Consider the following 26,361-nt stretch of genomic DNA (forward strand, 5'->3'; position numbering starts at 1 on the left):
AACAAATTGAAAATATGGTTTGACTGAAACAAATTGTCATTGAACTTAAATAAAACAGGGATGAAGTGGAGGTGTAAGTCACTAGGTGTTCACAGGAAAAGTTATTTATTTCTGTATGTATTATTTATTTTCATTGTTAGTTGGTTTTACCTTTTGTTTTGTTTTATCAGGTTCTTTTCATCTTTTTCTCTAAAATTGTATTGTAGCATTATTAGTTGTTATGAGTTATTATTACTATTGTTGTTGCTATTATTATTATTAATATATTAATAAAAATAAATTGAATTTAATACATTTAAAAAATTACAATTTGACTCCTTTACGACAATGAACGTTGAGCCATCACTTATACAGAAAACAACTGCACACAAACGTGCTGACTGAGACGCAAACAGCTTAATGCCAACTTTAACATTGAAAATGCCATAGACATGCTAACGCGTTAGCATCAGTCCCGTGTTTGTTATAAAATACATCTATCAACTGTTTCAGAAGACCATAACAGGTCGGTTTAACATAAAAAAGGTAAATATTACTCAGACATATGCTTTTTAGGGTTTTAGTTTGGAAAGTTAAGATAAAGCAAATAAAACAATGAATCAACAAAGCAGGAGATCTGCGAATCACTGCTTCGATTGGTTCAAGGTTCAAAGCAATGCCGCGCTGCAGAAAAGTTGATTACAGACCTGCAGCAGGTCTGTAATCAATGTAGAGAAATTATCATTTTCCTGACAAACACCCCTAAAAAAAACAGCCACTCTGAAGGACCGATAAGGGAATCATTAAGCAAAAAGGTTATTGATGTTGGTGGATCGAATTATTTCTTAGCAATACCCAAAAGGAACCGGTTCTCGTTACCCATCCCTAGTGCACACTTAAGCCCCTTTCACACCGGGCCCACTTCGAGTTGCGTCGTGTGGGGTCGTCATGATGCAACCCAGTCCCGAGACGATGTAGCTCAACGCCACAACATCGCAAGGTATACGAAGGACAAAGCCAATCGGACACCAAAAATGAAACGTTTAATTTTTTCTGCGTCCTGTGATCGACAGAGAAAGTCGACAGTTTCAACGCAAGACAGGGCAAAGCAACGGTACTCAACCTGACTGGAAGCCACATCCTCACAATATAACGTTACCCAACGTCAATTTATGAATCCTGCTGTGTTCTATTGTTCCAAAGTATAAATCACGCAAGATTGTTTTTATACCATGTGCACAATCCAGTAAAACTACACGCTCAATTAGCACAGAAAAAAAATGCTGATCGCAGCCTGACTGCTGCCTGACCCCCCTCCCCCCACGCGCACACCTGACGCAGACATTCCTGCATCGTCATGACACCGCACAATGCAACTTGAAGTGGGCCCGGTGTGAAAGGGGCTTAACATGGCAGTGGAGCTTTATAAGGGTAGAGGGGGAGCCCATCAGCTCACAGCAAGTGGCATTAGCTACTTATCAGACTCCAAAGTGTTCCCATTTACCGCCTGCTTTTAATTAAAAGGCCTTTTTGGTGCTAACTGATAATGAATGAGATGATTCTTATTCTGTTTCCTATTTTAATCTCAAGTAATAGTGTCCTTCCAACTGTGTCTCTACTGTTGAGAACTGTAGCTTTCCAAATCATACAGTTCCTCTGGAAAGTATTCACAGCATTCATCTTTTTCCAACATTTATTTTATGTTACACCCTTATTCCAGAATGGATGAAATTTATTTTTTCCTCAAAATTCTACACACAATACCGCATAATGACAATTTAAAAAAATTTTTTTTTATTAATTTTAGCAAATTTATTAAAAAACAAACAAAAAAGAAATCACATGTGCATAAGTATTGACAGCCTTTGCCATGAAGCTCAAAATTGAGCTCAGGTGCATCCTGTTTCCACTGATCATCTGAGATGTTTCTACAGCTTAATTGGAGTCCACCTGGGGTAAATTCAGTTGATTGAACATGATTTGGAAAGTCACATACCTGTCTTCATATATGGTCCCACAGTTGACAGTGCATGTCAGAGCAGACCAAACAAGAAGTCAAAGGAATTGTCTGTAGACCTCTGAGACAGGATTGCCTCGACATGCAAATCTGGGCATGGGTACAAAAACATTTCTGCTGCTTTGAAGGTCCCAATGAGCACAGTTTCTTCCATCATCCGTAAATAGAAGAAGTTCGAATCCACCAACACTCTTCCTAGAGCTGGCCGCCCATCTAAACTGAGCAATCAGGGGAGAAGGGCCTTAGTCAGGGAAGTGACCAACAACCCGATGGTCAGCATTCCTCTTTGGAGAGAGGAGAACATTCCAGAAGGACAACAATCTTTGCAACAATCCACCAATCAGGCCTGTATGGTAGAGTCGCCATACGGAAGCCACTGCTTAGTAAAAGGCACATGGCAGCCCACCTGGAGTTTGCCAAAAGGCACCTGAAGGACTCTCAGACCGTGAGAAACAAAATTCTCTGGTCTGATGAGGCAAAGATTGAACTCTTTGGCGTGAATGCCAGTTGTCAGGTTTGGAGGAAACCAGGCACCATCTCTACAATGAAGCATGGTGGTGGCAGCATCATGCTGTGAGGATGTATTTCAGCAGCAGGAACTGGGAGATTAGTCAGGATTGAGGGAAAGATGAATGCAGCAATGTACAGAGACCTCCTGGATGAAAACCTGCTCCAGAGCTCTCTTGATTTCAGACTGGAGTGGCGGTTCGTCTTTCCGTAGGACAATGACCTTAAGCACACAGTCAAGATTTCCTTGTGTGTGCTTTTATATGTGTTCATGTACCGGACCGGCTTATGTGTGGTGTTGTTGTTTAAGTGTGTCATTAGGCCGGTCAAGGTTTGCTCAGCCCTGCTCGTGACCTAGGGCAGGGATATACATCTGGAGCTGGTCCCCGGGTGCCAAAAAAGGTGACCTCTGCTCCTAACTGGCAATTAGGATGGGTAAAAATGCAGTAAACACATTTCATTGTGCAGGGAACATGTTCGTATGTGCATATGACAATAAACTCCTTTTGAGTCCTTGAATCCTTGAAGATATCAAAGGAGTGGCTTCAGGACAACCCTGTGAATGTCCTTGAGTCGCCCAGCCATAGCCCAGACCTGAATCCGATTGAACATCTCTGGAGCAATCTGAAAATGGCTGTGCACTGATGCTCCCATCCAAGTGGATGGAGCTTGAGAGGTGCAGCAAAAAGGAATGGGCAAAACTGCCCAAAGAATAGATGTCTTTGTCATTTGTCATTGTGCATGCAAGCACAACGAAATTAAAAGTGCAATCTCACCTCAGGATGCATCTAAAGATAGGTGCACCAAGCTTGTAGCACAGGGGTGGGCAATGAGGGCCAAGACACTGCAGATTTTGCAACTAGTCACCTCAGCAGGTGGGTTGCTGATGAGCTTCTCCCCTGAACATAAACACTTGTTCGTCAATAAATTCACCTGCTGACACACTTGATCATTAATGAAATCATCTGCTGAGGTAATTGGTCGCAAGGAAAACCTGCAGGGTCTCAGCCCTTCATGGCACATGATTGCCCACCCCTGTTGTAGCATCATATTCAAGAAGACTCGAGGCTGTAATTGCACCAACAAAGTATTGAGCAAAAGTTGTGAATACTTATGTATTTCTGCTTAATCTGTAGTAATAACAGGTGCTTCTCTAAACTGAGGTTTATGTTGGTTAGGCAAGTTTAGTGTATCTGTAAAACACCCGGCTGAAAACCTGTCATGTGGGCCGATGTGTAGCTATCCCGGAGATTTATCAGATGAAGCAGAGTTTGAAGTAGATTGAAGACTTTTGCATTTTCCACCAGATTGATTGAAGAAAACATTTTCACATGGACAGAGTTTCACACAGCTATCCTCACAGTATGGTCATATTACAAGAGAAACATGTCAGACCAGTTTGGTATGATAGATTAATCATTGTTTTAATTTCTGTAGTCCATCTGTGGAGGAAATGTTGTGAATAACATTGAGTCCAAGTCAGAAAGAACAGAAATACACCCAGCCAACTAATAGCGCCTTCTATCTAACCAGGATATATGATACAAGCAACAAGTTATAGGTTGCCAGATCTGGCTCCTTCCTTTGGGCCTGATTAGAAATGTTGGTTCCCTTTGTGTGTCTGAGGAGACTATACAGTGGCCTTGGGGTTCATGTTTTCACTCAGAACAAAAATATTTTAATTCGCAGATTATTGCTTTAGAAAGCAAACATCATCATGGACTAATTAGATAGCTACATTATGTAACTGTATCCAGCAAGCTTAAAAGACTCTGTGTAAACCGCTTCTTGTCGCCACTGAATAGGCGAAAATGTCATTACAAGTGTCTGGTAGCATGAAGATGATCCTTGTTGTGGGAAATGTGCATGTTTCCCTTACTAAAGTTCAAAGCCCTCCTCTGCAATCATCTTTTCATGTTTCCGATGGCCAGGAGGCTAAGGTAAGTGGCTAACTATGATAAGTCCTTTAAAGAAACTTTCTCTGCATTTAGTAAAGTAAACCTGCATGTTTGTCTGTCATGTGAACACGCGTTTGACATTTCTGCCTGTTCAAGTGGCCACAGGAAGCAGTTTACTGTGAGTGTTTTTAGCTTGCCCAATATAGTTATGTAGCTGTTAAGCACATGACAGTGTTGGCATTCTGAGTCACTGCATTCATGAAAATAGGTTTTGTCTCAGGTCAGGTTAAAAAATGTACACACCTGGACAAAATTGGTTGGTGCCCCTATATTTTGTATACATATTTTAATATATGGTCATAAATAAATGCGAACATAGTAATTTTGCTTAATTAAAATATTAAAAAATGTCCAAAGTGGTTTGGCAACAAGAATTAAACAAAATGGTTTCATAAAGTGAAATAAAAAATCCTGGCATAAAATGTATGCTGGACACAGTTATTGGCATCTTTTGATGAATTTGATGTTCATCCTTTGATAAACTTGATCTGATAGCTTAAGAGGAATGCTGAAAGTCTTGCAAGCTTGGAACCACTTTGGCATGTTGAACGCACCTTTCACAACTCATAGCATACATGGTAACAGAAAAATATGATGTAACTTGTAAGAAATTACCTCAAGTGATAGTCATGTCTTTGTTCTCTGAGATCTAGAGATGCCAAGGAAGATCTTACGGATTAATTTCCTTGCTGGACAGAGTTGTTTAGCAATGTTATGTTTGCAGGAGAATAAAGGTCCAGGTTATTTTGGGGTGTGGTGTGTCTTGTCTTACTGTATGAATGTGAGTCTTTGGCAGTAACCTAAGATAGTAAGTGGATGGCTATGGTAGTAGGTGTCTTTGGCGGATCCTTGGATGCTACTCGATTGACTGTGTCAAATGAGTGGTTGCTTTGGGAGACTCATATGAGGAGTGTCACTTGCATTGTATGGAAGCGTCAGCTAAGACATTTTGGACATGAGGCATCTTTTTATGTGCGTGATCCAGCACACAGTTGCCTCAGTATTTAGAAGCTCAAGGAGTTACCCAAGTTTCATTTGACTACTGCCTGAGTGGTTGCCATCCACTGGTGCTGTGGATGCAGCAAAAGGTTGAAACTTGAAATTGCAATAAAGGAGTGTATTGAAGCACATCAGATTTCAGTACAAGTCACTTCTACTTTCCTGAATTGTGCTACATCAGTGGTGTAGCATTAGTGTGTGGTTTGAAGTGAATTTTCTTATAGTGAAAACAATTTTTCATTGTTGTTGAGTTTCCTCCAGAGACTCTAGAGCCTAGACAGAGCAGGGTGCTGAATTGAAATTTTAGTGTGGTAGTAATTATTTTATTGCTGGTAAGGCCTAAAATCAGTAATGATCAGACTGCCTCTGAGAGAGCGGTTTCCAAGGCAACCAAGTTGGTAGACTTGAAGTCAACTATAGCTGGCTGCTTTTTGTTATGTGTATTTCATCAGAAATCTGATGATGAATGGCAGATGGTCTGTTGATCTGCACTACAGCTCAATAATACTTATATTAATTCACATCTTTTTCACATTGTCGTGGATATACAACCCCAATTCCAATGAAGTTGGGACGTTGTGTAAAATGTAAATTAAAAACAGGATACAATGATTTGCAAATCCTCTTCAACCTATATTCAGTTGAATACACTACAAAGGCAAAATATTTAGTGTTAAACTGATAAACTTTGTTTTTGTGCAAATATTTGCTCATTTTGAAATGGATGCCTGCAACATGTTTCAAAAAAGCTGGGGCAGTGGTATGTTTACCGCTGTCTTACATCACCTTTCCTTCTATCAACACTCAATAAGCGTTTTTGAATTGAGGACACTAATTGTTGAAGCTTTTTAAGTGGAATTCTTTCCAATTCTTGCTTGATGTGCGACTTCAGTTGTTCAACGGTCCATGGTCTCTGTTGTATTTTGCACTTCATAATGTCACACACTTTCAATGGGCAACAGATCTGGACTGCAGGCAGGCCAGTCTAGTACCCGCACTCTTTTACTACTAAGCCACGCTGTTGTAACATGTGCAGAATGTGGCTTGGCATTGTCTTGCTGTGGCGGTGTTTCTGGATGTTGATATATGGCTTTTGCTTTGCATGGTAGAGTTTTAACTTGCACTTATAGATGTAGCGACGAACTGTGTTAACTGACAATGGTTTTCTGAAGTGTTTCTGAGCCCACACGGTAAGATCCTTTACACAATGATGTCTGTCTTTAATGCAGTGCCGCCTGAGGGATCGAAGGTCACGGGCATTCAGTGTTGGTTTTCGGCCTTGCCGCTCACGTGTAGAAAGTTCTCCAGATTCTCTGAGTCTTGTGATTATATTATGGACTGTAGATGATTGAATCCCTAAATTCCTTGCAATTGAACATCGAGAAACATTGTTCTTGAACTGTTGGACTATTGTTTTTTTTCATGTAGTTGTTCACAAAGTGGTGATCCTCGCCCCATCTTTGCTTGTGAACGGCTGAGCCTTTTGGGGATGCTCCTTTTATACCCAATCATGGCACTCACTCGTTTCCAATTAACCTGCTCACCTGTGGAATGTTCCAAACAGGTGTTCTTTGAGCATTCATCAACTTACCCAGTCTTTTGTTGCGCCTGTCCAAGCTTTTTTGAAACATGTTGCAGGCATCCATTTCAAAATGAGAAAATATTTGCACAAAAACAAAAAAAGTTTATCAGTTTGAACATTAAATATCTTGTCTTTGTGGTGTATTCAATTGAATATAGGTTGAAGAGGATTTGCAAATCATTGTATTCTGTTTTTATTTACATTTCACACAAGGTCCCAACTTCCTTGGAATTGGGGTTGCGTAAGAGAATTCAGTCACCATCTCAAACATTGTCAGTGTAGTTGTTGACATCAGTGTCCTTGTATTTTTGGTGCGAAATAGAGATGGGAACATGAAGAAAGGTGAGAATGAGCGTAGGCTGGATGGAGAGACCTGTAGGCTTTCAACAGTAGATCAGAGGAGACTGTGGAGGAAGACAAATTACTGCACAGACGGAAGCACACTCTAAAACTAAGCTGCCGTATGCAGAGCAGGAAGGGTATTCATTCCCTCAGTTTTACCTCTGCAGGCTGATGAACACTGTTTATCTTGTATGTGAGTTGCCCTTTTCCTTTAAGGAACTGATGAAGTATTTTTGCCATTAAACGTGCGTATGTACTTAACTGCTCTTTGTCATTATACAAAATGTACATATAGTTATAAGAAAGTGTAGATACCAGATATATACAAGATAAAATCCTACAAAACAGTGCAATTGAAAATCTATATGTACAGTATAAGATAAGAAGACAGGATAATATTAGCTCATATATAATATTTATACACACACTCTGTTGACATCCACGGGCTTTAGATTGGGTAGTGTTTCTAAAATAGGTAGCTGACATTTTTGAAGGGTGGTAATAAATTATGCAAAGTTTCTATAATGTTTTTAACTGAAAGTGCAGGAAAGTAAAATGAGAAGGTTTGGTGAATAATTGTATTTATTATTTGGAAAATGTAGTTGTCATGTTTTACAACTGGGGAGGGTGAGATATTTGTTCAGAGCTTGGGTGGTTACCAGGAACTGATTAATGATGATACCAACATCCATTGTTCACTCTTGTTACATAATATCCCTAATTTGTCCAAAAATATTAGTCCTATTAATGTTCCATTTTGGCAGAGTTCATCTTTGACCCAACATACATAAGCATACCAAATGGCAAGTGTCAGCTCTCCCGTTTCTCCGAAATTGAAGTTTTACACACACACACGACTTTTAATATATAGATGTTTTACCATCCCCTGCTGGAATGGCATGAGTCCAGAATTTTATATATATATATATATATATATATATATATCTTGAATACTTAAAGTGCACATGGTGATTGAAACTCAGATGATTATATATATCACATGATTGCATTGCATGGGATGAATAAATATTGAGGTAGTATTTAAAGCAGTGGTTAGTCTGCATTTTGTTTAACAGTCGTTGCAGCAGTTGCCTCCTTTGATTATGCTATGCACCATTTACACTGTAAACCAACCTTTGTTTGGTGTAAGTTGGTTTAACTTGTTTGAAACTCTAAACCTGTGTGCAGTGTTAATGTTTGTAGACACTAGGGGTGGGTATTGATAAGATTTTATCTATCGATACCATTATCGATTCCGCTTATTGAGCTGATTCCTTATCAGTTCCCTTATAGATACCGCTTGTGAATTTTCTGTGTACTAAAAGTAGGCTTTACAGGTTTTCTATGTTAGTAACATTTTATTGAGTTTTAAAGTGAAAAAAATATGAAATTGGTCACTGGATCCTTAAACTCTGGACATAAATAAAATCTACATGGTGGATCCTTGATCTCTGGACATAAATAGAAATAAACAAAATGTGTAGTTTTTGTCAAAAGCATTTCCTTCAGATATTATTGGCATGAATCTCACTCCATAGCTCTGAGCTGAGCTCTTGCAGCTGTCTGTGCTGCACTTTAGTATCAGTGTAATTCATAAAGAACGCAGGATGTCTCATTTTGGGAGGGGGGAAAAAACATTTTAATCGATTGTAGTGTGTTGTCTGTATTACATTTGGAAAGAGGTGTCATTTTATTTAAAGTGGCGATTCACTTTGAAGTTAATAATTCCGTCCGGACTCTGTTGTGACTCGGCAAAGAGCGACGCAGTGTTTGGAGCTCTGCAAACAGAACAGAAGGACGATTATCTTTTCTTGACTGCAACAAGACAAGAGTCCCAGTTAGTGACTTTAATCTGCACAAAAGTGACTCACGATTGACATTTTAATGGCTTTGAGAGGGGATAAGAAGCAGACTTGCCGCTTCTGAAGAGCAGCGAATCAAAGAACCATCTTAGCAGCGGATCGAAGCACTGCTTCATTGGTTCAAGCTTCAAAGCGGAGTCGCTCTGCAGAAGCGGTTGATTACAGAGCCGCTGCAGCCTCTGTAATCAACGTCAAGATATGATCATGACAAACACCCCCAAAAACAACGGCTGCGCTGAAGGACCAATAAGGGACTCGTTAAGCAGCAAGGCTATTGATGTCGGTGGATCAAATCATTAACAATACCCGAAAAAGAACAGTTTCTCGATACCCAACCCTACTAGACACTTAAGATGTGACTTGCATAAAACGAGCTGGCTGGCTGAAATAACACCAAGAATTTTTTTTTGTTTGTTTGTTTTTTGGTGCTCTTTGACCTGACTGGACCTGCAGGGGTGGTGGCCAAGTGGTTAGTGCACTTGGTTTCAGTGCGGAAGGCTCCCGGTTCAAACCCCACCCCTGCCACATTCCTCCATGTAATATGGAGTTGCTTCAGGAAAGGTGTCCTGCATAAAACCTTTGCCAAATCAACATGCAGATCCACCTTGGAATAGAGACCTCTGATGTTGTACCTTGGAATATGTTGTGGCGACCCTGAGTGCAAACAAAGGAGCAGCCAAAGGGACTTATTGTATATTATATTGATGGCAGGGGTTGTTGCATCTGAGTTCAGGGTGGTGATGACTCTTGGAAAGAAACCATTTTTCAGTCTGTTTTGATGCATCTGTAGCACCTACCAGAGGGCAACATGTCAAACAGCTTGGAGCCAGGATGTGAACTGCCCTTGATGATGTTTGGAGCTCTGCTGAGGCACTGGGTGGTATAGATGTCCATCAGGGAGGGTAGAGGGCAGCCAGCAATTCTCTGTGCTGCTGCAACTGTCCTCTGAAGCTTTGCTCTGTCTGTTTCAATGCAGCTCCCGTACCATATGGAAACACAATACATTAGCAGGCTCTCAATGGGTGAGCGATAGAAGGCTAGCAGCAGCTTCCAGTCCAGGTTGTTCTTCCTGAAGGCTCTCAGGAAGTGTAGATGCTGCTGGGCCTTCTTAATGACAGTTGAGATGTTATCTGTCCAGGAGAGGTTGTCAGAGATGTGGACTCCCATGAACCTGAAGGTGTGGACCCTCTCCACACACTCGCCATTGATGTGTGTGAGGGTGGGGAGTCAATTCTGTTTCTTCTGAAGTCCATGATGCTCTCGTTTGTTTTGAGGGTGTTTTTTGGTGTTCAGTGCTAGGTTGTTGTCTGAACACCAGGTCGTTACCTTCGGGACCTCCTCTCTGTGGGTTGCCTAATCTCCTTTTGAGATCACTCCGACCACTGTGGTGTCATCAGCAAATTTGACGATGATGTTGTCTGTGGCCCGGACTTTAGTCGTAGACATAGACAGTACAGGAGGGGGCCCAGCACACAGCCTTGTGGTGAACCGGTGCACAGTGTGCAGGATGGAGGATAGGTGGGGGCCAAGTCTCACAGTCTGGGGTCTGTTGGTCAGGAAGTACTTGATCTAGGTGCATGTGAAAGGGGGGAGGCCCAAGGTATCCAGTTTGATGGTCAGAATGTCCAGGATGATTGTGTTGAATGCCGAGCTGTAATCCACAAAGACCATCCTGGCGTAGTTCTGCTGCTGTTTCAGGTGATTCAGTACAGTGTGCAGAGCTATGGCTCTGGTGTCCTGTGGATCTATTTGACCGGTATGCAAACTGGTGGTGATAGTGGGGGTAGTCTTTGATGTGCTGGAAAACCAGTCTCGAAGCACTTCATGATTAACATGTGAGGGCAATAGGGAAATAGTCATTGAGGCTGGTTGTGGGTGACCTTTTTGATATGAGGATGATTGTAGTGGATTCTAGGCAGGTAGGGAGAGATTACACATACTGGAAAAATGCTGGAAAGCTGGTGGGCACATGCGCTGAGCACCTTGCCAGATAGTCCATCTGAGCCAGAGGCCTACCTGCCAGGAGCACATGCCTCACATCGCGCTCCCCTACAGTAAGTGGGAGGATGCTGGAACCTGGGGACAGGGCTGGAGCAGATGAGTGCTGCTGCTGTGATTCAAATCGAGCAAAGAAGCAGTTGAGTTCCTGCTAGCAACACGCCTAGATCTCCTGAAGTTACATCACAGCTTGGTGATGCTTTGTAGACCTTGCCACATCTCCCGAGGTTCATTGCTGGTGAGGTTGGACTCTATCCACCTTTTACACTCACCTTTGGCTTTTTACTTTTCAGCTGAAAAACCTGTGAGAGTTGTAGTATTGCATTCTAAAATGATAGGATTTAGAGTTAGTGGGATTATGTGAGGTTCTCCCATCACAGATGTGCCATTTGCTGTGCATGCTTGGTGGTTGGACTGCATGTCTATAGTACTTTTCGATCTGAAGCAGACTCTCATAGCACAATACAGTGATGCCTCACATTCACACTTGCACACCAGTGTCAACATGCTGCTAAGCAAGGCACTGAACTTCACACTGGAAAACACTTGGGAATTAAGGACCTTGTACAAGGGCCTTTAGTGGTCCTTATCCCACCCCACCCCCACCCCCCGGTCTGACCACATCCCATAGCAGAAAGCGTAGCCAAAGAAGAAGCCAACAGGTGTTAGTATAGCATAGCTGAGTTTTCCCATTGTGAACCAGGATGACAGAATGAACAAACTGAGATCTGAACATAAAGTTCAGACTGGTAAATTTATACATTCTTCCATCTGTCACTATCAGACATGTTTGCGTTTCTTATCATAGGCAGCGTCTCGCACCACTATGACATCTGACTTGACTTTGGTTTTACCATTTCACCAGCATTCCTTGACGCTCTGGAAACCAGTCTTAAACAAGGAGGTGGGGTCAGCCTGCTGTGTGTTTGAGTATAATGTATAAACGCCACTTGGGTTGGACAGCATAGAACAGTGAACCATCCTGCACCCCGTGATCCAGAAAGTTTGAAAGAATAAATGGAATTGGTTAACTTTATTTTATTTTTTTTCTTGCAAACTAGGAACCTAAAAGCCAGTCAGACTGCTGCATGTACATTTAAGAAGATGACACCACTTAATACATTACATTACTTAATTTGTTTTATATGAATTGGTATAAGATTTTTTTGTTTGCCGAATAGCAACATTGCCTACAATGATTTTTAGTCTGTACAGAGTGATGCTTTTTGAAATACCATAAATCAAATTTAAAATTGACAAAATAGTGAAGGTGGTCTGAAGCAACACATGACCACTCAAAAATGAAATACCAGTGCTGATTGAGATGCTATGAGCTTGACCCAGAAAAAATTAGGGCATGGTTCTCAGTCTTTTGTATTCTGAGAAGCCAATGTTTTCAGAATGTTGAAGTTTTGACTCACTGGGTGCAGTGTTGAGAAATTTTGGTTTCTCAGAATGCAAAAGATGGAGAACCACACCCTACCTCTTCTGAGATGGGCTCAAAACTTCTCACTAACACCTCTTAAATAATCATGGTGCAGAGTAAATTCATCCAATGCACAATGACAAGCCTGTAATCAAATTCAAAAAGATTTAATGGAAAAAGAGTTTACATTTTTCAGCTGCTCATAGATTAAAGCTACTATGTGAATTTTTTTATATATATTATTCATGACTAATATATAACAACAAATGACACAAAATATAACACAAAATTATGAAATATGAAGTTTGTCATATTTATATTTGGCTCAAATTTTGACTCTTGGATTTAAAAAAGTTACAAATCTCAAATGATTTATTTAATTTTATTCTGCTTTGTTTAAACAAATTTCCAGCTAATTCTGGATATGCAAAGTCTGGACAAGCGCCTCTACAGTGTCTTGGAAAAAGAATGCCTTTATTCAGTTAGTTTTGTTTGCATTGCCTTTTTCAAATAATAAAACTACATAATCTTGAAGAACACTTTGCTTTCATGGCATCATTTGCCACGCCACCTTTCTTAGCACCCTGCTGCACAGTTGAGTAGCTCCTGAAATTAGCAGCTTGATGTACTGAATTTGGCGACCCTGAGTCTGCAAAGCCCCCTCAAGGTGCTTGTCCTTGGGACTCATATTTTCAATACCTAGTGTGTTCCAATACTCTGGCTAAAAATTCTAATGTAAACACTGAAAATGGGAGTGAATGTTTTGGTTCGGGCACACGCACTGACCTATTGTTAACCTTGAAATGTATTATGTTCACAGTACTTATATTTTAACAAGTAAAAGGAAGATGAGAACATGAATGTCAACCCTGATTGGCTTCTTGATCAGTCACTGGAGCTGTAACTGCATTATCCAGAGGAAGAGAGGATGCAGCTGCCAAATGGGAGGATGTAACAGAAGAGTAATGTAATGAACACTGTAATAACTTTATGCTCCACAGGAGGAATTGGTACGGTATAGACACAACAAGTAATAGCATTGATGCAGTCAGCAGTGTGTAATTAGTATTGAATTATTTTAATTGAGCAAAGATCCCAGCAGTACTAATGGTGTGGTGACTAAAGATTTAGAGACCCAGACTTGTATTAAGTCTTTTCCTCATAAGACTTGAAAATGAAATGGATTCCCTTCACATGCAATGCCTATCAATCCTTTAGATTTATGGACAGACCCTGAACACTGACCCTTTATTCTCTCCTTGTGAGTCCACATGGGGGTGATGCCATGGTGTTTTTTTTAGCTGAGCCCAACTGAGCCCCATGGCTGTAAACTTAACCATCAGGCGCTACCCCCCATCCCCCCATACGCAATCCCCTAAGGCCTGGGTCCAGAAGGAGGCTCCAGGATCATGTAAGCAGTCTGTGCATCTGTATTTCCACTGAGTGAAATTTTAGTATTATTTAATGTCTATGTTGGCACTGTTAGCATTCATTAGCAGGTATCGATAGCTTGGTGATTTTTTTGCCCACTGATCTTGTCAGTGTTATTGAGGCGATATGCCACTTATTGATTTTAGTACCTGACCCAGGCCACCCATTATGGAAACTACCACCCAGTTCACAAAAATATGCATTAATCAAACAACAGAACCAAAGTTAGCAGTAGCACGTTAGCCTTAGCTTGATTGGGAACTCCGAGATGGTGGGGATCAGGCTTGGCATGTTCAGGCTTAGATAGTCCCACCCTGGTCATGCCAGTCTTGCCTACCTCTTTACCCATTTATGGGTTTACTGGGAATTAGGAGAAGTTGGACAGTGCCAAGATTTGGAACCTTTTGAGCTTTGAACCCACTCCACAGAAAACCTGTGGGTGACATCACAGAGGGTTTGCCCAGTATACATACAGTCTGTGATTGACATCCAAGAGGGAACTCTTACAGCAGTCACAGACCACCTGCTGAGGTGTTTAAAACTAAAAGCATTGTCTGACCTGTCACCAAACTCCAGTCATTTCTGTACTGTCACTGCAAATTGAGCATTACATTAAAAAGTAATAATAATTATTTGATTTAAAAAGCCTTCAGTTCACTATACACCAAATTTTCTATGCTAGCCTAATCCTCCTGCTGGATACTAAAGTGATTGTCTCCTGAATTTCTCATTTCTTTGTAAATCTGTCATGTCTGTAAAGAATATTTTCACACAGCTTTTTCACTGAATGGTACCTGCTTGACTTGATTCTTCCCATATTTTTTGGTTTTCCAGTAGACAAAACTGGTATCTGGTCATGTTTTTTGGTATCGTCTTAGTTATAGTTCCAAGTGAGCTGAGGCGCTACCAAAAGTATGTTCTTTTGGCTTCTCCCTTTTTCCTCTGGTTCGCCACAGCAGATCCAATAGGGATGATTTGTTGATTTGACACAGGTTTTATGCAGGATGCCCTTCCTGAGGCAACTCCACATTACATGAGGAATGGCCGGGCTGATTTTGAACTGGGAACTTTCCACACTAGAAACAAGCGCACAAACCACTTAGCCAGCATGCAGCCCCTTAAGGCAATGCTAAAAGGCAACGTGAAAATGCTGCAGATTTGTTTGTTTGTTTTTGTTTGCAAAACTGATTCCAGCCCATCTGAAGGATTTAACAAATAGTGTCCTCACTGCACTGCCTGGCTTCCTGTATTCGAGTTAGATGTAACTCGAGTAACTCTATCAAAAAAAGATGAAATCCCTTTCATATTTGACAGCGTTATGTAATATAATCAACATAGAGAAATGATCATTTTTTTAGATACATACCCTCAACAACAGCCGCTCCAGCGTAATGTTAACTAAAGAGCCAATAAGGGAATCGTTAATCAAAAAGGCTATTGATGTCGGTGGATTGAATAATTGATCAATTCTTAACAGGAACCGTTTTTCGATAGCCGTCACTAGGTGCAACTGAGACCCCTTTTGTAATTGAGATCCCTTTTCTCAATCTATTGATGTGTTTTTCAATCTATTTGGGATATGTGTCACTGTTCAAGAGTTGTGTCCATTACACCCAGAGTGTATTTAGTTGCTAAGGTTGACAGTATGACAGATGTTGTAGTGCCTTTCAAAATTAAAGAACTGATTGTCCAACTGTACATCACATTCTGTGTCTTTGTAAGTGACTAAATAAATTGAAGCCCTGCATTTGAAATAAAGTTTATAGTGTTTCTTACTTTTAGCAGGGCCATGGCACTGAAACCCATAAGTAAAGCAGTAGTACTTCATGGGGCTGGGAAATATTCAAAAAGCTTTGTACGAGGTCTGTTAGAAAAGTAAAACCATATGGATTTGAATCACGTGTGATTGCATCAGCCAAGCTTGAACCTTCGTGCACATGCGTGAGTTTTTTCACGCCTGTCGGTTGCGTCATTCGCCTTTGAGCAGGCTTTGTGTGAGCAGTGGTCCACCCCCTCGTCTTATTCTTCTCTACAAGAGTCAAGACAGAAGTCAGACCACCAGAGCAAGAATTTTAGCTGAGGAAGCTTCTGCGATTTGAAGCGAAACGTCCTCGCGTCAAGCAACCCAGTCCAGTCGAAGATTCAAGCTTCTCTAGTATGTAGGTTTACTCGGTATGTTACTACTCATAAGGAAATTTTACAATATGAAAGTTAAAATCATCCCTAAACTGTCTGTCTATAATGCTCAACTCTATACCCAAGTATGAGAGTTTATTGTTTTCTGTAGTCTTTTTAAGCTCTAATTCTGATGCATAAATATTTTTAATTTCCATCCATCCATCCATCCATCCATCCATCCATTTTCTTCCGCTTTATCCGGAGTCAGGTTGCGGGGGCAGCAGCTCAAGCAAAGCCGCCCAGACCTCCTATTTTTAATTTCATTCTCAAAATTAAGGTTATTTAAAGTAAGTAGGTCATCAATGTAACGGAAGGTATTACTAAAGGTTTTTGCTGACTGGCTATTTATTTTAAGTTTATCTTTCAGAAATTTATATTCATAATAAAAGGAAAAGGTTATCTAAAAGTGGAGCACAATCTGTTCCCATAGGTATCCCTATTGTTTGTTTGAAAATTCTGTTGCCAACCTCTATATAGATATTGTCTACAAGGAATTCTATATGTTCGATCATGTTTTCTTCAGTTACATTACGATAATGTGTCAGTGTTGTTAGACCAGTATGTAGTGCCATCATTTCTAATAACGATGTGTTTACAGCCTCTAATCCTAAAAGCTTCCCTGACTAGTTCACTGATACTATATATAAGTTGGTCATGTTGGATGTTCATATACAGGGTGGAAAATTATAAAATTATACAGGGTGGAAAATAAGCCAGTGCTTTGTGTGTGCATGCATGTATAGAACTTTAATCGCAGACAAACTGGGGAGAGCTGACATTTGCTGTTTGGTATGCTTATGCATTTTGGGTCAAGGATGAAGGCCACCGAAACGGAACATTGGTGGGACTAATATTTTTGAAGACACTACGGATATTGGCTAACAACACTGAACAATGGACGTTAATTACATTCTGGACTCACACTCCATTCCAGCAAGGGGTGGTAAATCATCTATATATTAAGTGTGCATGCCTGCGTGATTTTATTTAGTAAGATCAATGTAAATACATAATATAATTGTAAATGCGTTAAATATACATGGATGACACAAGAAAGTGAAAATTACTTATTTCCATTGTGGTCCAATTAAAACTCAAATAAAACAGAAGTAATGATACAACAAAATAATAATAGTACTACTGCTACTAATAATAATAATGATGGTGTGTGTGTATATGATAAGAACCTAAACAATTTATAAATACATTAAGACAGTAAATTAACATTCAAATATTACATAATTAACATGAAATAAAAGGGTTGATTTCTTCTGCTAAAAAGGTCTAAGGTCTAAAGTTCAAAAAACATTCTGGACTCACATCATTCCAACTCATTATAGAAACTTTGCATAATTTATTACCACCCTTGAAAAATGTCAGCCACCTATTTTATAAACACTACCCAATCTAGAGCCTGTGGATCCCCACAGGCAGCGCACAAGTATTATCTGTGTTCAGCTGTTTATGGATACTAGCAGAACTTGGATTTCATGTGTAAATATTGACCTTTATATTGTCATCATAAACTGGTGTAATACCAGCAAAGAGATAAAGAGGGATCATTGGTTTCAGTCTCTCACTGGCTGTGCAACTCGGGCCCCCTTTGCCTCTGTTTTCTGTTTTGCTGCTATTCTCAGAGGTTGTCTTTTAAGTAGTAAGGCTTCCTCCCCTGACACTCATCGCTCAGTCCCCCTTCTGCCACCAGAAGGCCGCCGCCGCCTCTGCTGTTTTCTCTGAGCCAGGATTTACAAATTCCCTCTGATTTCTAAGATCATAAAACTCTACTCCTCCTCCTTGCTTTAATCAAGCTCTCCAGCAAAAGCTGATATTTTATAACTCCCTATGCAGGGGTTGCTTATTATGCAAAGGAGCTACAATTCGTCTCTGAAACCTTGCTAACATGCTTCTGTTGTGTTTGAATTCAGTAATCTGAGATGAGCCTCTTGTTCTTTGCTGAGAACGTGATTGTTCATCTGTCAACAAGTTTCTACTTTGGTCTCTTTAAACACAACCACCCTGCATGTGACTGCAAGACTAGCCAGGCTCCACAGAACTCTGGCTGCTGATGTCCTTTGACTGGAAAGCTTTGTGTTGTGACTACCCAGGAGGCTTGGTAATCTGTATTCCTGTTTCACTCACAAGTATTCACAGTAGACGCACATCCTGCCGCCTGCAGATATTTTGCATTCTGACACTTTGCATTGTTTCTTATAGTTTCTTCTCTTACACCAGTTATACAGGGCTCCCAAAAACATACACAATGCACAAGAATGGAATTACCCTTTTAAAATAGGTGCTATGTGGTGAAAATGCCCTTTTCAAAAATGTGGACATTAGTGTGTTGTGAACAGGTGACAGTTGAACGTAACTAGCACCTGCAGTGAAGTCTGGGATGCCTTGCATCGACACACTGTTCTCATTGGCAACAAAGAAAGTTGGTTGAAGAAAAACTTCCACAGTGATATTTGTTATGGTGAGATGTAGGGATGGCTGATACACCCTGAAAATATCACAATATTTCAAGGAAATTTCTGATAACTATATTTGACTGTTATGAAAAAAATAAAACACTGAACAGTGATTGGAGGGTGACATAGAACAAGCATGAGGCTTGTCATTGCATACGCTGGGGAAAATAACACACATAACAGAAGAATATTTAGTCGGACTATTGGTGACTATTGGAATTACAGTTCAGTACAGTTAAGCCCCGTTCACACGGCACTAACAAAGGACACCGAAGCCAAAACAAAACGAAATCTGGAATTATGTTGACTTTCAGAGACATCGTTTAACCAATGTTCAGCTTTGTTCCTGCAGCTGGCGCTTCGTCTCAGACGAGCTGAACATGACTCATCCATGTGCAGGAAGAAAAACATTTTGATACAGAAACAATAACTGCAAGAATGTTTTATCAACTACTTTAACTATTTACGCATGTTCCAGCAGTTTGTGGCTGGGACGTGCGTGTGCGCACACGTTGTTGGTGTGAAGACAAACCTATTGTCAAGACAATCAGATCTTGCACCCGCAAGGGCTGTGGAGAGCGCAGGCTGGCTGCAGAAATGATCACAGGCTGCCGCTCGGTCTGATACCCGCTGTCAAGTCACATCATCATGAATGTTTCGTTTTGTTTAAAGCATCAAGGTTGCTGTTTGCTTAATTTTTCTTTTTTGTTTTTGTTTTGTTCTTTTATGCGCTCTGGACTTGCAGGCTTTTCGGTGATGGGAGAAGTGCCGGCTCATTCATCCACTTTTTCTCAATGATTTGACTTTTTTTTTTTTTTCCCCTTCGTTCAGCTATCGTCCTGTGCCGTGTGACTGGGCCCTTACAGGTAATTTGATGAACAATGATCTAATGTTAATAAGTCCAGAAGTAATGTCACTGCTGCTGAATGCAAATCATTGCTCTCAGTTAAGGATATTGGTTTTACAACGATCTGATTCCTCTTTCTGAAGGTTTTAAATCTGGGAGGTCTGTGCCCCCAGACAAACGACATTGCAGACTGCCAGTGACTTTGTGCGGCTTCAAAATTGAGCTCGAGTGAGTTCTTGCTACCAGGCTAAACCAGTCAGTTTGACCAAGAGCGGAGCTGAGCTGTGCACATGCACGCACAGAGTCTGTTTGTGGATGGCAGTTGAGGGTCCGTCACACTTTAAAACCAGTCAGTCTGGTCAGAGGGTGGATTGACTTCCAGCATAAGGAGTCTGCAGTCTTTAAAAAAAAAAAAAATCCACTCAGGTATGGCACTTGTGCTGGGTTGACTGGTCCTTATTCGCTCTCCCTTCCCCGACTGACACAGCATACAGTATATAGAGGACAAGTTGGGACATGCCCAGCTCTCCACAATTTCTCTTATACTCACTCGACTGATAAGCCACTGAAAGCCGAGATAGGCATGTCCCAACTTGTCCCCTGGCACTCCGAAACGGAGGTGTTCTTTGTCTCGCTCCATCAGCGGCTCCTTCATGACGCGCGAAGCCTCCACGCGGCTTTCCATGACAAAATCTCTTGTTAAAAGTGAAATCTGCCGGAAAATGGCTGATGTCCAGCTCTTGTGATAACCAGAGAAATTGCACACGATGTTCCCGGAGCCATACAGCCATCCGTTTAGAAATGAAATGGTTGTTTCTGCCTGTCGATCGCGGCTCGGAGCGCGGCGCGCCGAGCGCCATTGTGGGCCGTCCTTAAAGCGGTAGTAACACTCCTTAATCTCTGTGAAGCCCAAAAAATTTTCACCGAAAGCCAAATGAATTTTCCGAATGGTTTCCAGCTGCCTAACAGTTTCTCAAAAAATTCTGCTGGAGCAAAGCCCAAATCATTCCGCCATTTCCCCGACAATAAAAATCCGACGAGGGGGGTGGACCAGTGCTCACTCAAAGCCTGCCCACAGGCGAATGATGCAACCGACAGGCGTGAAAAAACTCACGCATGCGCACGAAGATTCAAGCTTGGCTGACGTAAAAACATATGAATCAAATCCATATTTTTTTTTTTGCATAAAATAAAAAGGTCTGTTACTTTTCTAACAGACCTCGTATGTTCTGGAAAGCAGGGGAATGAAAGTCAGTAGGAACAAGACTAAGTACGTGTGTGTAAATGAGAGGGAGGCCAGTGGAAAAGTGGATTTAGCTATGGCGCCCCCTAATGGGAACACCTGAAAGAAGATGGCATGGTTTAGATAGATTTGTAGATCAATTTCAAGTCAACTGTTCAACTGTTCTAGATTGAGCTTTATCTAGTAAAGGTTATTATTATTTTTTAAATTAATCAACCATGATTGTGTCTGCCGTTTCTTCAGATACCTGTTGTCTTTCCTGCTAAATCCCATCATGCACACATGGAGATCCTAGAGCAGCTTTGCTGAATGAAAAGATTACCAGCAGTGATCTCATCTTCTAATTAGGATTCTCTCTCTCTCTCTCTCTCTCTCTCTCTCTCTCTCTCTCTCTCTCTCTCTCTCTCTCTCTCTCACTCTCACACACACACACACACACACACACGAGGGAATGCTTTAGTTACAGCAGGCTGGCAGGAAGCATCTGATAGTCAGACCTCCAGGGACCCTGACAAGCGGCTACCTGAAATCTAAGCTGCAAGAAGATCCGCTGAGACAGAGAGCAAAGAGAGACGGGGCTAAAAAAGAAAAATTCCAGAATACATGCAAAATGGCTTTAAGGTGAAAATGTTGCGCTTGCTGGATTGTTGACATTACAGAATTTGTTTAGGAACGCCCAACACCGAGGAGCTCTTGTCTGAGTGTTAAAATATTAGTAATCAGTAATCGTCTGTGTGTGCTCACCTACCTCTGCCTTCAAGCAAATTCTTGCTACTTTGTAAGTGCACGTGAATGTCCCTGCATCGCTGCGTGTTACAGGTAATTGTGGGGATGAGTCTCTACATGGAGCCTTCTATATGTGGCAACATGAAGACTCCCCAAATCCCAGCAAGGTGTTAAGGGAATCGTACATCCAAACAAGATGTAGGTTGACTTTTCCCAATGTTACGTCTGCTGCAACTACACAGCAGTGATGCTTCATAAACTGTAGACAGATGTATAATCAGAGCCATAAAAGCAGGACACACAAATGCAGATCTGCATTTTCTTTTATGTTTTGTTTATCATATCGTATGGTTGTTGATGTGTATAGGGGTTTGGCACACTTGACACATCTCCAGTTCTACATGGAAAAATGTGTGCAGCTTCTGGGCTTCCTCAGCGGCCTCCAGGATTGAACAGTTATTGGATTTTCATTAAATATAAATTGGACATCTCAGGCAAGTGTTGATTCTTGAGCTCCCAATAATTTGAACACAGTTTATCAAATGTTAAAGTTGAATTTCTCACTCACTCACCCACTCATCTTCAGCTGCTTTTCCGGGTTCGGGTACAAAAATTGAATAAAGATGGAATCTTAAAGCCCAACATTTTTCCAAGTGTCCGAAAATGTTACCAGTATTGGGGGACACAAAAAATAGGGACTTTGCATGATGTACTGTGTGTATCACTTTCTGTGCTACTAGCTTGTTCACCATAGGTCTCCATTCTTTCCCCATAAAATTCTGTTAAAGCATTGCTGAATTTTGTCACATGGCTGATGGTCTCAGTTGAATTGTTCAAGACCTCACTGTTGCATTGGGGAATGCAGATTTTGTTATATTTTTATTAGTTTAGCAGAATATGGATTTTTTGGTTAATCATTGAGGCATGTAGAATAACGTGAATTTGAAGAAATAATAATTTTTAAAGTTTCAGTTCGGTTAATGCTCCACAGCTCAACAATTCTCAAATTAGAATAGTCTTTGTCATTGTACAGGAAGGGGTACAGCAAAATTGGGGAACATCTGATCATTTCTGTTTGTACAGTTTCTTTCATGTTGGAGAGGTTTATGAGGTCTGTTAGAAAACTATCTGACCTTTTTATTTTTTGCAAAAACTATATGGATTTGAATCGTGTGATTGCATCAGCCAAGCTTGAACCTTCGTGCGCATGCGTGAGTTTTTTCACGCCTGTCAGTTGCATCATTCGCCTGTGAGCATGCCTTGTGGGAGGAGTGGTCCAGCCCCCTCGTCGGATTTTCATTGTCAGGAAATTGGCTGATCGACTGCCGCTTTGCTTCATCAAAATTTTTTCAGAAAGTGTGATAGACAGCCAAGTGGAAACCATTTGGAAAATTCAGATGGCTTTAGGTGAAGATCTTATGGGGATCACACAGATTAAGGACAATTACAACTGGATTAAAGACGGCCAACAGCGGCGGATGGCGCGCCGCGCACCGAGCGGCGATCGACAGGCTCAAACGACCAGATCATTTCCAAAGTGAACGCTTTGTTGATCCGGGACGTCATCTGACTACCAGAGAAATGGCAAGACAGCTGGACATAGCACTTTTTCGGCACATTCCACTGTTACAGGAGTTTTTGTAATGAAAGAAGAGCGGAGAAATTCGCCATGGAGCCGCTCATGGCGCGGGACGAAAGCACCTTTTTCTGAAGTAAATTTTTTGAAAAAATTTTGAAGCAAAGCGGCAGTCGATCAGCCAATTTCCTGACGATGAAAATCCGACAAGGGGGCTGGACCACTCCTCTCACAAGGCGTGCTCACAGGTGAATGACGCAACCGACAGGCGTGAAAAAACTCACGCATGTGCATGAAGGTTCCAGCTTGGCTGATGCAATCACACATGATTCAAATCCATATAGTTTTTGCAAAAAATAAAAAGGTCGGATAGTTTTCTAACAGACCTCGTATTTATTGATACATACCTTTTGGAAACCTTTCATTGAATTTTTGGGTTCAGGGTCTTATTTTTTTTTTTTGTTGTTGTTGTTTTTGCTCAACTCCAGTCCATTTTGTTGTTTTATTGTGCGTGGACTTGAGTCCCTGAAAAGGTCCAAATTTACTGAACTGGTTCCTGCATTGTTTGAAATGCTGCAGACTGAATTCAGGACATTATATATATTGTTCAAAACTGACCGACTCCACAGTTATTTTCTTTCTTTGTCCTGTAGTCTCACTATTGTTCTCAAGTGCCACAATTTGAAAAGGCTAGCATTCCTTTAGTGTTATGTTAAACCTTTCTTGGCAGTGTTTGAATTTGTGGTATTTTAGATGCAGGACATTATCCATTGGGTAAACATTAGTGGGGGTAGGATGTTATTGTATACAGTGATGTTACTCATATGAGACTATTTTTAGCTCTGTCTGCTGTTATGTCCAGATGGTCAGTCAGGTAGAAAGAACAAAGGTTCACCAGGTCACACGGCAAAGAAATTCTAATGTTCTACTCTATGAAAAGACATGGGTCTGGCATTCTGCAGCTTGGACAGTATGTGTAGCTTAAACACCAAAAAAGGTGCATACTGAAAAATGTAGGTGTGTGATGCAGAATTCATTGAATGTAAGTCAAGTGTTTGTTTAGTGCAGGGGTAGCTGGATTTATTATTTCTCTCTCCCTGTGCTTATACATTTGGGCTGAAATGACATGTTTCCTGTCAGAGAAAATCTAAACACTGCTCCTGTGAGCACTTTGCTTTGTTCGCCATAGAGACTACTTTTTCTTTTCTCACCTTCTGTTACAGGACAAGAAGAAATACCTTGACATCATCCATAGCTATACTGAGGTTCATGGTACCGTGCACGGCAGCAGCACTGTGCATTTACCGAGCTACGTGAAGAACCACGGCATCCTCAGTGGCCGAGACCTGCAGTTTCTCCTCAGAGAAACCAAGGTGAGCATCCTATGTTATAAATGGAGTTCCTACAAGAAAAACTAATATACCGTATATTCTACAGGGGAGTACCCCTGGCACATGTCATGTCATTAGACTGCAGTGAACTCTGACATTTTTCACCTGACTTTTCTTTAAATGACCAAGGTTGTAACTGTGATCCAGTTATGCATCAACACACACGCACACAAAAACCAGATAAAGCGGTGAAAGCTGTTTAGTTGAGCCTGACATCAAAGTTAATATTTTACTTGCTAAAGTTAAATTGCAACAGTAATATTTGACCTCGGTTCATCTCTGAAAGGAAATCATTAAAAAGTTATAAATCTGCATTTTTGAGACGAAATCATTAAAAAGTTACAAATCTGCATTTTTGAGACAAACACCAACACTCATGAACAGGAACATTTGAAAATATAACACTGGAAAGTCATTCATCCATCCACTGAACACTTCCCCATTCATGTCATGATTTGCCACTTGTTCTGAGAACTTGACCTACATTTGTTCACAGACACGAGCATGCACGGAGATGTTGGCGCGAATAAAACCATTCAGAAACCAGACAAAAATGTTCACTTCTGATTCAGATAGTTCTAAGTTCATGCAACCTGGCAAATTGCAGTTATTCACACCAAATATAGGAATGAATGAAGAGGGAGAGCATGTGGTTGAGCATGGAACCCCCGCGAAGGAACGGCCAATTAAATCCCACAAAACTGGAGCCTTCTGGCCACATTGTTGTTTAAGTTTACAGGAGGTGTTGGTGGAATTGTTTTGCACTGACGGCTTGAACAGCACGTGTACTGTACCTGCACGGCGACTTTTTGAGCTAATTGGCCTCTTGGGGGTTTTAACAAGCAACTCTGAGCACAGAAAATAATGCACTGGTGCTAGGGTGTGAAGACTAAATTGCTGTTGATGATATCTGATCTCTCATTTCCTGAAATAAATTGTAACTTCATGCTTGGCTGTCATTTAAAAAGGCAGAAAGTAACCTTTCAGCTATAGTAGCCAGAAGGCACATGGGAGATTCAAGCCTAGATTTGTGCTGCAACAGACAAAAGTTGCACAATGCACAATTTCTGGAATCACAGCTGCAGAAGCCTATAACTCCTATAGAGTTATCATGGATGTCTTGGTGGCTTCCCTCACTAGTTGTCTTCTTGCAGGGTCAGTCAGTTTTTGGGAACTGCTTCCTCTAGACAGATTTAACATACAGTACCATGTTGTTTGTATTCATGAAAGGTGTAAATGAAGTCCAAGACATAATCAGTGACTTGGAAATGTTCATGTATCCATTCATGTTTGGATGTTATACTTGAGGGTGTGTATACTTATGCACACTATTGTTGCCTCTGCCAAGGTGAAGGTTATGTTTTCACCCCTGTTTGTTTGTTTTTGTCTCTGAACAGGTCTTTTCATATATCATGAAGTGTTTACACAGGATTCATATCCTGATAGGCAAGAACGTATTCAGTTTTCAAGGTCATAGGTCAAAATCAGGAAAATCTTGGAAAATTGGAAAAATTCCTATTGTTTAAAATTGAACAAATTTTCAAAAATTCATAACTTTGTCAAAAAAGATAACATTTCTTTCATACTTAAGATCATTATGTAGGATGGTATCCTGTATCAACTGGCAAAGTTTGATCTGTATCTAATCCGGATTACAGATTTTGTGGCCATTTACGTTTAACATTGACAACCCCATTTAATGTGTATTTTATATTATATCCTATTCAAATGTGTCTCAATCACTCTCATATTTGAAAGTGATGTGCAGACTGGCGCTCACTATCACCTGACAGTTTGATCCCAATCCAGATTGTGGATTTTGTTGACATTT

The 26,361-nt window shown here is 40.8% G+C and overlaps 1 protein-coding gene across 1 annotated transcript in view; it reads left to right on the top strand.

The window, feature by feature from the left end:
• mgat5 (alpha-1,6-mannosylglycoprotein 6-beta-N-acetylglucosaminyltransferase) overlaps positions 1 to 26,361 on the top strand; it is a 160,469-nt gene that overhangs the window by 120,757 nt on the left and 13,351 nt on the right. Inside the window, exon 11 of the mRNA XM_034175756.1 lies at positions 24,363 to 24,512. Coding sequence (XP_034031647.1) covers positions 24,363 to 24,512 — 150 coding nt within the window. The remainder of the gene's footprint in view (positions 1 to 24,362; positions 24,513 to 26,361) is intronic.

The sequence above is a fragment of the Thalassophryne amazonica genome, chromosome 1 (assembly GCF_902500255.1).
Source record: "Thalassophryne amazonica chromosome 1, fThaAma1.1, whole genome shotgun sequence".
Lineage (NCBI taxonomy): Eukaryota > Metazoa > Chordata > Actinopteri > Batrachoidiformes > Batrachoididae > Thalassophryne > Thalassophryne amazonica.